General features: G+C 36.5%; 1 protein-coding gene across 1 annotated transcript; it reads right to left on the bottom strand.

Annotated features, from left to right (window-relative positions):
- Positions 1 to 5,830: 5,830 nt before the first annotated feature.
- LOC110921488 (metalloendoproteinase 3-MMP) lies at positions 5,831 to 7,304 on the bottom strand. The gene has a single exon (XM_022165818.2). The coding sequence runs from the start codon at positions 7,077 to 7,079 to the stop codon at positions 5,976 to 5,978; it is 1,104 nt and encodes a 367-aa protein (XP_022021510.1). The 5' UTR covers positions 7,080 to 7,304; the 3' UTR covers positions 5,831 to 5,975.
- Positions 7,305 to 13,004: the final 5,700 nt, after the last annotated feature.

The following is a 13,004-nucleotide window of genomic DNA, read 5'->3' as shown; positions in this document are numbered from 1 at the left end:
ATTTCGAAACTTCCTGTTAACAGCTGTGAATGTGAAAACATAACTGAAAATTCGAATTCTAAGGGATTATGAGATATGGTTTCCTGTTTTAAGATGATCTAATTTTATCAAAAATATTTCGAAAATTATAACTGTATATCTTTTAACAGTTTTCGAAATAAACTTAACAGATTAAATTGGATCAAATAGGAAAAAACACTCATCAATCCTAATAACATTCCAACACATAAAGGAATTTTCGAATTTTCCTAAGAACATGATGAACCCTAAAAAATAAAACTTAAATTCTGGAACCCGAAACCTGAATTTTAAGGCTTTTCTAAAACAAATTTCGGATATAAGTTTATACGTTTTGATTCCAAGACATTTAAAACAAATTCTTTTCCTCGAAACAGAGATCTCGAGTGGATCTTTATGACTCGAAACCGGCTGTTAGGTTTATTAAGTTATCAAAAGTTCCGTTTTCCAGATTTCTATCCCAAAATTGATGGATACGAAAACAGAACCGACTAATCAACATATGCTCTGATACCACATGTTGGATCAGTTCTGTTTAATCATAATGGAAAACATGAAAACATACCTGTTACAGCAGACCGTGCAGTGGAGAATCCAGTGATAGATGATGCCATCGAGTTCGACATAGTTGTCAGTGTGATCTGGTTCCTCCTTAGGGTGCTAACTGATGATGGTGACTAATTAAACGGAAAAGGGTATCGGTTATAGGAGAGGAGGTCGATGACGATGATGTTATGACTAATAGGTTATGTCTAAGTGTGTAACCTTTTAACCTCTACATAATTCTCCTTATATAAGCACCCAAGAGGAAACCTAATTAGTTAATAAGGGTAATATGGTCCATCAACAATTACCAACTAATCATTTAATAGGGTATTATATATTTTGATCTATATTATGTAAATGATTATAATGGCTACTAGATTAAATATTAAACATAATATATTTAATCTTACAGGAGGTGGATGAAAAACCCTAATCAACTCTAGAATGCACATAACCTAAAATCAATCAAACAAAGAGTTAAGATTTTGAAGAGGGAGATTGAGTTGAAAACGAATATATCAAAATCAAATGTCAAGAACTTCAAATCCGATATAGAAACTTACCATCAATACAATCTTTAGAGGCAACTTTTGGGTGGCGACGATAGAAGAAGATTAGATTAGGATTGGGATTCAAGATTAGGAGTGGAGGCCTGATCGGAGATGGAGAGCAACATGAGCAGGCTGGATCGGAGATGATTTTTAGTGAGAGAGAAAGAGAGCATATGAGATAGATGATTTTTAGGTTTTGAGGACATTTAATGAGAGAGAGATTATTAGGTTATTTGAATTTGAAATTTAAAACACCCGCTTTTTTTTTCAGCTCTCCTTTATTAGATTGTGATTTATTAACATTTTATAAATCCTATTATATTATTTAGATATAAATATTCAAAACGGAATTATGACATCAGCGTGGACATGTGGCATATCTAATAGGTTGACACGTAGGCAGATTTACATCAGTCTCTCATCTCTTATTATAGATAGTATAGATATCTTTGATCTTTCAAAAATACATGATAATAAAGGTTAAATGGTCAGTTTAGTTTACATGGCTGGTTCTAGGTTTCCTACTGGATTGAACTATCAAGCTGTAATATCCATATTGAATAGAACCGTTACGACATCAAACCAGCCGGCTTGTTTTGGTTCATACGGTTTAGTTGGTTTGAACACCTTTTGAACACCCCTTCTCTCCCATACCATGGTTAATGTATAAATTATTTACAATAAAGTTTATAGAAAAATGAAGGTTTGATCGTCAAGCTAACTTGATAACGACCTGTCCTAAGAAGTTGGTCATTGAATTTTCTAGCAAGAATCTAGAAGGTTTACAGGTTTTATGTATGAAAATTTCAACGAAAACTTTTATCTCCAAAAGAAATATGAGCTACAAGTCTAACAATCTTTCTTTATTGCAAGTGTGGTAATTGTTTAGGGCACGATTCAATTAGAAGGCCATTCGTTGCATAAGTATTTAGTCAAATTGCGTGTTTTATTAGTTTGATGTTTGATATTATAGTTTAAAACTAACGGGGAACTGTATTACATATAATATCTTTTTATTAAGACTATTATATTTTAATAATCCTTGCACTATTAGTCGCAAAGAGTCCCAACTGTAAAAATAACAATTGGCAGTTCCAACTATTAATATATTGGCCTTCAATGGAACATGATTGACAGAATCTTAACGTTGTTAGTCTCCGGTTACCAGAAAAAAAAAACGTTTTTGTTCGGAAAGCTCCTTTTGGGCAACGTTTTTGTCCCAAACCTCTTTGTAACCTTATAATGGACCTTTAACAACTTTTTTCTAGTAAAACCCCCATTATTGAGGTTGTCGAAAAACTCTTTTTTTGCCGGAAAACTTTTTTTTTTGGACCGAAAACTTAACATTTTCATCCCAAACCTTTTTGTAACCTTAGATTGGACCTTTAGGAACCTTTTTCTGGCCAAAAATGTTTTTTCGGTGACTGGACACTAACGACGTTAGGGTTCTGTTAGTTAGGATTCATTGGAGGCCAATATGTTAATAGTTCGGACTATTAGTGGTTATTTTTGAAGTTGGGACTGTTGGCGACAACGACAAATACTTGAGATTATTACAATCCAATATTCATTTTATTAAGTATGTATATTAGAATTAGGGGTAAATTGTTAAACCTAGTTAGAGCATTCACATCCAAACCACTATCGTGTAGATATAGCAACCATAAGTTTGAAACCCCCTGCCCCCTCACCACATCACCCCGGCCAGCACCTGACACCAGCAACAATAAACCATTTCAAATAACTGTTATGCGTCGTCTTTGTAATAATGCTTCAAGACAAGTTTGTGTTAACCATGTTTATATTTTTCTTTGAATTGGTGGGTTCTGTTCTTTGAGGTTAGGAGTTCATTTGTTGAGGATATTCGATAGTGAAGGGTGGAGCCACTAAATGGTAATGGATTGGTGGATTCAAGGGATAAGCTCAAGTGCATTGAGGGGGCATGAGGTCAACCGCCCTCCATAAAAAAAATAGTGCTATTTATACGCTAAAATTCGGATCACCCCTATAATAATTTTGGTTAAGCTCTTGATTTCCCTCCATGAAAAACTTAGGTTCGCCACCGAGTGAATTGATCATCTGAGGATCATTGGTGGTAGTTCTTCAGCTTTAAGGTTCAATTTACTTAATTAGGGTATCAAGTTAGGTTGTGACTTCACGTGAGTAGTTACTACAATGGTTTGGTTTGTTAAAGGAGAGTTGGTCATATAATTAGGGTTGTCAAGGATGTAGGGTATCGTGGATGGAAGTATGGAAGGGTAGGAAACATGTAAAGGAGGTATTATTAGGTTTTTTTAACATATATTCTAAAAAACAAGCCATCTAGCAAACCGCTAGCAAGAGGTAAAAAACAACCTAAACAAGAAAACACGAATTACATGACAAAATTCTTCCGTTTGGACCCATCTAGACATACCGACTTAAACCGTATCTTATCCATAGATAAACAAGCGATTTAATCTCCTCAAGAATACCGTTAATGCTCATTGGAACGTTTGAAAAGATGCTTATATTCCTTTCCCGCCAAATGCTCAAACACGAGACCAACACAACGGCTTGGAATATCCTTCTTCTATGAACAGGACCCGAATAAACTTGTGAAGATAAAAAAAATTCACTAATGGAGAAGATATAGTCATTCTTTTTCACCAAAGCCTCCGAGGTTGGTAATCGATTTTGATGACCTTCCTAACCGAAAACATTGATCTTGAGAGGCACCCAGCAATTCCAGTTCAAACTAAACCACACATGGGACAAAGTATTCTTACAAAAATAAATGACTTGTATTTTTTTTTTGTCACGTCATGGCAATCCAGTTAACAAATTTTGTTATTGTATTTTTAAATGTATGTGTGTTTATTTCTATTTCTCCTAATTCTTGTATAAATTTGTTGAAATTTGTTTGAAATAAAATATTTTAGTTTTTTATATCATATAGGTATATCAAGTTCTCATACCGCATCGGTATCGTGAAGAATGGAACCGCAACTTACAGAACAAAATCGGTACCGGTATTGGTATTATTGAAACATGTATTGGCATTCGTTTTTTTTTTCGATTGACGTAAAACACGATTTTATTATTTTGGTTACACGACTTTATATTTGGGTCACGTCAAACAACTTTTTGCAAATATGAAACTGTTGTAAAATATTTTTTTAGTGTCGTAAACAATATTGAGTTGTGTTCATAATAATGTATTTTTAATGTCATAAACTATTGAGATTGTCGGTACTATACTGATAACAAAACAAACCGAACTTGGATACCTATTGAACAACGTTGTTACTAGTATCCATACTATCAGTATCAGTATTTGTTTTATGGTTTCCAATCAGTGTAGTGTATTTTGTTTCTTTTAGAATGTAACGTTTTATAAAACTCCAAATATTTCATTGCGACACGCTTAATACTAGCTTAGGCTTGAGTTTAACTTGAACTAAGACTGCCTCCAATGCTTCAAGTGAAGGGGGTGCATTTGGTGACGTGGAGACTGCATGTGGGAAGGATGCAAAGGAGTGGGTGATGAAGGGGAAGGCTTGTAGGTGAGGAAGTGCAACAAAGTGCAGAGAGAGAAGGTGGGCCCATTCAATTTTAAGCTTAAAAAAAATAGAGGAGAGAGGGTGCATGTGGGAAGGATGAGTTGGAGTTAAAAATAGGAGAGAGAGTGCATTTGTTAAGAATGAGTAAAAAGCTGATGTGGCAGTGATGAATAGGATGCATGTAGTAATGCAGGCCGATGCATTGGAGACAGTCTAAGGCTTGTTTAAGTTGGTTTAATTCAAGTTATAAAATGAAGAGTAAAGTGCAATTTGTGTCCTTGTGGACTGTGATTATTCGTAAAACACATGTTAAGCCCCTAATCACTAAAAACTACAACATGAGCCCTCGTGGTTTCATTTCTTGCATTGTGAAGAAACACTAAGTTAACCCGGGGGCTTAACCTGTGCGATTAGTCTCGTCACAAAGGTTAATCTTTCTTCTTTCCCCACTTAAAGATTGTATAGTCTGGACCAGGTCCTGTAAAGCAACACAACACCGTGAAGCTCGTTACAAGGAGGAGAGGTTGGGGGTTCTCCTTCTAACCACCCTCCGATGTGAGAATAAGAACTTATTTTGAAGATAATAAGTGTGTGTATTAAGTGAGAGAGTAAGAGAGCGATCCTTGAACTTGAAGGTGAAATTGTCTATTTATAGCCGAAGGGTTAGGAAAGAGGATGAAGCCAGCTGGGTCTTAGCTAGTTATCGTTTCTGGAGAATATTCATTTGGTCTCCGCTAGTAGGGCAAAATCGTTAACAGGAATTAGAGTTGACGTGGCGTGATGTTACTCGTTCCACCTCAGCATCTCTTCGTACTCCTAGTCGGTTTGTCGCCAGTTGTCCTTTGAGGATCATGTGGCAGGGATTGAGGGTCGCTGGTTGGTGCCACATGTCGTCCTTTTGTTCACTGTCATTGTCGGAAATAATCCATGTGTTTCACTAGGTTTGTCTGTCTGTGGTCATGATCTGCCTTGATGACATTGCTTCAGTAGTATGGTTATTCGTGTGCCTGTTCAAACATGCTATTTGAAACACCCCTTCACATTATGAGTCCCTGCTGACCTGTTGTTACCTGCCTCCAATTAATTAAATGTTAAATTTTAGCTATTAGAGAGAGATTCAACCTGTATTTTCTAAACGAGATGGGCACAAATGGCACTTTATGAACAAGGATAAGCTATGAAATAAAAGTATAATCTCATTTACAACATATAATACAAAAAAACAACTCCACCTAACCCTCAATAATCCAAAATAATTATATTGAAACAATTTAATATCTACAAAAGAAAAAAGCAAAAAAAAAAATATATATATATATCAATAAACAAATATCGTCAATCCAACAGCCAATATCACACCCCAAACCAATCCAATCGATCCACGCGCCACCCCACTCATCTCCCTCTCACCAAACGACGGTCCAACTGTACCATTATTCTCAGGGTTTGTACCGTACAACACCTGTATACCTTCAACATCATCTCTATCAAGCTCCACCTTCTTCACACCAGACGCTATCGTCGGGTACATAATCGCATTCTCCACCGACGAGTGTCCTAACCCTAACAAATGCCCGATTTCATGCACCGCTACCGATTCAAGATCCATCGCTGTTGATGACGACGATCCAGATGTGAATACGTCATTAATAATCCACGTTTCAGCGTTATCCAGATGCAATAATCCAGTTGGCGGTGCAAACGCGTGCGCTAGGGTTCCTAATACTCCGTCAAACGGCTCATCGTCGCCGTGGTCGCCGGAGTAGAAACCGATCTTCATATCTGCTGACGAGTAGTCGCTAATGTTCGTAAATGTCAACGGTGTCCATTCCGACCAACGGGAGAAAGCGTTGGCGAACACGCGCTTCACGTCTTCAGATAACTCGTTACGCGGATCAAACGCGTACGTTAGATCACGCCGCCGTGACGGCCACCGTGGCGTCCCCGGGAAGAACGAGTAGTGAGCGACGGAGTGTTGAAACGACGTCGTTTTGCCGGAGTTCATAGTGGTGGTTCCGTTGACGATGTCTGGAACTCCACATCTAGGTTTTAAGATTTGGTTGACCGTTGACGTGTCCAGTTCGCCGGTGGTGTTTAGGTTGAAGTTTTTCTGGTAGTTTTTGACTGCGGCTTCAAGCGCGTCGTCAAAATCATCAGAGAAGTTGCCCGTGGTGTTTGCGAGGTATCCGAAGTAGTGGAAGTATGTTTTCAGCTTGGCGATGCCGTCAACCTTTTGGCCGGAGCGGCAGCCGGAGAGTTTGTTGAAGGTGTCCCATGGGTTTGTGGTGTGGTTAGGGAGGAATGATGGTGGGATTGATGAGATGTTGGGGAAGAAGTTGGGAAAAGCGGTGGTTGAAGATGAGAAGAGAAAGAAGAAGAAGAAGATGAGGAGGGAGGTGAAGTTGTTGTTGTGGATGTTCATGGCTTGAATGTGTTGGATGGATTGAATGTGAATTTGTGAAATGGAGAAATGGAGGTTTGGATATATGGAGTTTGAAGAAGGAATATGTCAAAAGAGGTTGGAAGGAAGAAAGGAGGAGGAAGGATTGACTGCATGGATGATTGTAGGAGTTTGGTGTGTACACTTGCATTTGAATATCTTTTAGTCAATGAATATGAAAAGGTGAATCCAAATGTATTAGACTTAATAAATGCTTATTTAGGGCAGGTTTGGCTAAGCTTATTTAACATAAAAAAGTACTTTTTGTAAAAAAACTTATTTACTTATAACTTTTTGAAAAGAAATTTTTTAAAAAGTGTTTGGATTAGCTTAGGCCATGGGGTATGGGGCTTAGGTTGGGGCGTGGGTTGGTTGAAAACGCCTAAGCCACCACCCCGGGGGCTTGGGTTGGGCGTGGGTTTCGGGCGTGGCCCCCATTGGCGTAGGTTTGAAGCCGGACGTGGGGCGGGCTAGTAAGTGACATGGCAGGCTCTCAATGGCCAAACCAAACTCATGCCCCCCAACCCAAGCCCCCAACCCAAGCCCCACCATACCCCATGGGCGTGGGTTTGAGTGGTGGGGGGCTCCCATTCCACGTGTCAACCAATGCCCCAACCCAAGCCCCACCATACCCCATGGTCTTATGTGGTGGGAAAAGCCAATAAGTCAATAAGTTGTTTTTTAAAAAGTGTTTGGCTTAGCTTATTGATGTAAAATGACTAAAATGGACATTCTTTTATAAGTGAATAAGTTAAAACAGGGGTAATATGGTAATTTGGTTTTTGAAAAGTTAAAAGCTCCTCAAAAAGGCACAACATCCTGACTTCTCAAAAATGACTTTTCCTCCTATACAAAAAGCCATTTTGAAAAGTTCTTTTGAGTTTGTCAAACACAAAATCTCCTTATTAGCTTTTTGAAAAAGCTCTCTTTATTAGCTTTTTGAAAAAGCTAATAAGTGAATAAGTTGGTTCAAAAAGTTTTAGCCAAACATGCCCTTAGTACATCTGGTTTGAGTCATTTTGTCAGTTTAGTCCAAAAGTTTGAACCGTTGTTATTTTAATCCAAATAGTTTCAAACATTGTCATTTTAGTCCATTGTCCAAATAGTTTCAACCGTTTCCATTTTATTCTGTTAACTAGAAGGACATTTCAGTCTTTTTATATGTAATTCTGTTAACTATAAGGGCAATTCGATCATAGAAAATGATTGAATTACCCTTCTAGCTAACAGAAAAAATGGACGGAGTTAACCCAATGGAATAAAATGGTAATGTTTGAAACTATTTGGACTAAAATGGCAACGTTTTCAAACTTTGGACTAAACTGTCAAAATGACCCAAACCATAGGAGCTAAAATGGCATTTAACTCAATGTAACATCTACTATTTTGTGTTGTTTCGTCTGGGACCGCAAATAAAACAAAAGAACACGAAAAAAAACTTGTGTCCATTCATTAATAAAAGGAAAATTGGTTTTTAATAAACCAATCTTTGTCCCGTTGGTAAATAATAATCTTACCTACGTAATTGGTATACAATAATCCTACCTATCAACATGTTGGTACTCAGTGAACTTCCGTTAATTTTTTTTAACTGAAGTTAATTTTTAAGTTTTATTTATTACACAAAAAGTCCCTGTAGTTGTAATTTACTAGTTTTAACTATTTTATAAAACAAAAAAACCTCAAGCGACTGTAATTACTAGTTTTAAAATAGTTAAAACTAGTAAATTACAACTACAGGGAATGTTTATGTAATAAATAAAACTTAAAAACTAACTTCAGTTAAAAAAAATTAACGGAAGTTCATTGAGTACCAACATGTTGATAGGTAGGATTATTGTATACCAATTACGTAGGTAAGATTATTATTTACCAACGGGACAAAGATTGGTTTATTAAAAACCAATTTTCCTTAATAAAATAGTAGGTTTATAAACATTTACCGAACGAGATTTTTTATTTGTGTTCGTTCAATAAGAAAATGAACACGGACATAAATAAAATTGGCTGAGGCTAGAGGTGGATGATGAAGGGAGTAGCGCTTGAACTTGAAGCCCTAATTGTCGAACATAGGTTGATAGTATTCGTCGATGATAATAAGGAGAAAAAAAGAGAACGGTGCATAAGCAGTGTGGGAATAAGTTTTTTTTTTTAATTTGTTAAGGCAATAAATAAATAAAAATACATAATGTAAAAAGTTTAGATAAAATAAATAAATGTATAAAATCCTATATGAATAACAAAAACAAAACGTAAATGAGCAAACGTTCATGAACACATTACTAAAGGTTTCACAAACACAACTGAACGAACGAACGATTCCTCTATATTCATTCATTTAATTAGTCAAACAAAATTTCATATTTTTTTGAAAGGAAAAAAAAAAAGAAAAAAAAAATATTTCATATTCATGTTCGTTCGTTATGTTTGGTTTATTAATATAAAATGATCTACTTTAATCATAATAAAAACATTTTTGCGTATAATTTAATTATTACTGTAATATCTTATTTTTATCATGACGTCATAGTTCATACAGTTTCTAAAATATAAGTCTGAACGATCGAGTTTCTTTCAATAATTCTAGAAATGTCCTTTTAATATATAAATCCCAAATTGATTTTTAAGATTGGACATGTTCATAGAAAACGGTAGAAACGGCCATGTTAAATTCAATAACGACCCCTTTGACTTTGACTTTTGCTCACCAACTCAATAAACTAGTTTATAGGCTATAATATTTCCAAGGGTACTACAAGTCGATAGCATTTAGCATTATTTTTATAAACACGTTTTGACGTTTTCCAACTGCCTTGGTAGTTAAACACCTATGCACCCAAGAACTTTCTTCTACTTATATTGTACTAGGTCATACTCATGAGTTCTTTAAGAGTATGTATGTTGTATATGTGTAGAGGCTTAGTTAGAATTTTTTTTACAGGTTTGGAAATTTCTCAGGGTTCGATTTAAAGGATTTTACGAGTTTGATGGTGAAATTTCTACAGGCGTGATGTCAAAATACACCTATATATAACACTAAAAAAATTTGGTACGGGTTCGGCCGAACTAATATAAAAGATGAAGAAACACCAAATCAACTCCAAGAGGAATTCGACATTTCTACTAGGGTTGGCTGTGGATACCACTAAGATCGAAAGCTGCAATACAAGAAGACGCTATTAATGCTCGTCACAAAGAGGGCGTTCTCTCTGTGATTATCATCTGGCGTGAGAGTAAGTATAAAGGTGGAGTGGGAGAGAGTGTGTGAAAGTCTACCCAGAGATGCACAAATCGGGTTTTTTAATTCCCGTTTCCAGGTATGATCGGGTATTCGAAAATTGCATATTGAGAGAAAACGGGTAGGGTTCGGGTATGGGTACTGAGGAGAAAAACCATATTCTATGTACCCGGGTTGGGATGATGGGGTTTGGGTATAACCGGGTATGGGTTCGGGTATTAATACCCGGTTTTAAAAATAACGTCTGGTGTGAAGAAGGTAGAGGTTGATAGAGATGATGTTGAAGGTATACAGGTGTTGTACGGTACAAACCCTGATAATAATGGTACAACTGGACCGTCTTTGGTGAGAGAGAGATGAACGGGGTGGTACGTGGATCCACTGGATTGGTTTGGAGTTTAATTTTGGCCGTTGAATTGACGATATTTGTTTTTTGAGATATTTTTTTGCTTTTTCTTTTGTAAATATTAAAATGTATGAAAACATAACATTACTAGCATGCATCAAATATAGGTCAAACTAATTATGTCCACAAAGTTACGTATTTTGTCACCGAGGTGAACAAAACTGTGATTGAATGACTTAACATGGAACCTTCCTAAGGGCGGTGTGCTACTCCTATAGCGCTATACATGTTAAGGTTGGCTCATGACGTTAATGACAAATATTTGTGCAAGAAAGGCTTCTAGCATGTATGTATCCTAAGCATATCATTTAAGCATGTATAAACGAATTGATTGATGTGAATAATGTGATTGATATCGTGTTTGTGATTTTGATAATATTGTGTACATACATTGCACCCAAAAGTGTGAAAAAGGTAAAATGAGATCATGTAAACTCACGGTTTGCAAAGCTTCCAAAGAGGTCGTGAGTTTTGAGTCTTGAGATTTGAACACCGAAGTTACCATACGATAGGGAAACGAAGGTGTGTGAGTTTATATATTTGATTGATGGATTGGGTTCGGAATAACAAAAAATGTATTATAGTCCTATGTGCTCTAAGGTACCATGGAATGGTCATGCAAGGAGATAGGATGATCATCATCCATTAAACCTCATTATATGATTCACCAAAGCACAAAACCATCAACTTAGTTGATGATTCCGATTGGTCATGAATATGGACAAAAATGAAAGTGTTTAATTTACTAAGTAACCAAATGAGAACAACCCGACGAGTACATACCCAACATGGAAAATGTTGGAGATGAGGTGAGGTTGGCTCACTTTGATCCTTAGAAGCTACTTACAATGTGCATCATCTAAATCACCAAGTAACCAAGTGAGCTCAAACTAAACGAGTGCACTCCAATCATGGCAAATGTTTGGAGACTTGGTATAGTTTGGACACTTTGTTACTAGAAAGTCTACTTGGTGGCTTAGGTTAAAAAAAATGGATTAACTAACTAAGTGAGGAAGAGGAATCATAGTTGGAAAGCCAATGCTCCATTGTTCACACTTTACCAAAACACGAGCCTCACCACATTGAAGGTTATGGGGCTTGGATGATTTCAACACTCGTAGGTCACTTAGGACCTTTTTAGGGCAGTAGGTTTTTGGGGTTTTTTTTTTTAACCTCGAATCCTTTGGAAATCAACCATAACACAAGTCCTTCAACATTAGTTTAGTTGGGAACAAGGTTTGGTGCATGATTCCATAAGATGAACAATGAAAAATGTAAGTTTATAAAAGTTTTATGAAAGTGGAATTTATAACCTACTTTGGACTTCAAATATGGAGTTGTACCACCTTGTTACGCCTTGGTGAACATTGGGGAAACAATCTTTGATGTTGTCCAAGGGTTTTGAAGCAAGAAAACATAAAGAAAAGTAGAAGAAGTGAGTTTAGAACACTAGAGAGTATTCTGCCCAAAAGCAGAATTTCTTGAGAGAATTTGAGTGTTGTGAGAGATTTGAGAGTTTGTAAAGTGTTAGAAGAGTGTGGAGGAGGCTTATTTATAAGTGGGAGATTAGGGTTGGGCTTAAAGAAGGTTGGAAGATGATTAATAAGATGGGGAAAATTTTTCTAAAATTACCTCATTCACTTCTCACGTTAAGGCTTATTTATTTCAAAAAAAATCCTATTGCACTCATAATCATCCTTGTGAGCAAAATCGAGTGGAAATCAAGTGTAAATTAGTTATTATGATTATTATAAGAGTGGGGTTACCATTGGCAACAAAAGTGAAAATTTGATGTATAATTATATAAATTGTCAGTATGAATTATCATTGGGTAATGGATTATAGTTTGGATTATTAAAATTATATACCCTTAACGTGAGAAGTGAATGAGGTAATTTTTGAAATTTTTTCCCCATCTTATTAATCACGTATTTTAGTCCCAAATTAACGTGAGAAGTGAAGGAGATAATTTTTTTTTGAAATTTTCCCCATCTTATTAATCACGTATTTTAGTCCCAAAAAAATCTTGATTTTACACTAGTAGAGTATTTATGTAATTTTCTATATTGTCAAAAGCGCACTAGGCGCGCGCCTAGGCGCTGAGGCGCAGCGCGGCTAGAGCGCCTCGTGGTGACCTAGACGATGATTTGGGCTTTTTTTGTAAGAGCGATGTCCAGGCACTCGCCTGGAGCTGGGCGCAGGCACAGCAAGGCGCGCTTAATCGGAAAAAAAAACGGCCAGAAATGTTAAAAAAGGGCCTGAA

This window comes from Helianthus annuus, chromosome 17 (genome assembly GCF_002127325.2).
Source record: "Helianthus annuus cultivar XRQ/B chromosome 17, HanXRQr2.0-SUNRISE, whole genome shotgun sequence".
Taxonomy (NCBI): Eukaryota; Viridiplantae; Streptophyta; class Magnoliopsida; order Asterales; family Asteraceae; genus Helianthus; species Helianthus annuus.
This window is presented reverse-complemented; position numbering and strand designations above follow the sequence as displayed.

Bases quoted from the DNA above. Each gene is read 5' to 3' on its own strand.
- LOC110921488 (XM_022165818.2), bottom strand. From the start codon at position 7,079: ATGAACATCCACAACAACAACTTCACCTCCCTCCTCATCTTCTTCTTC.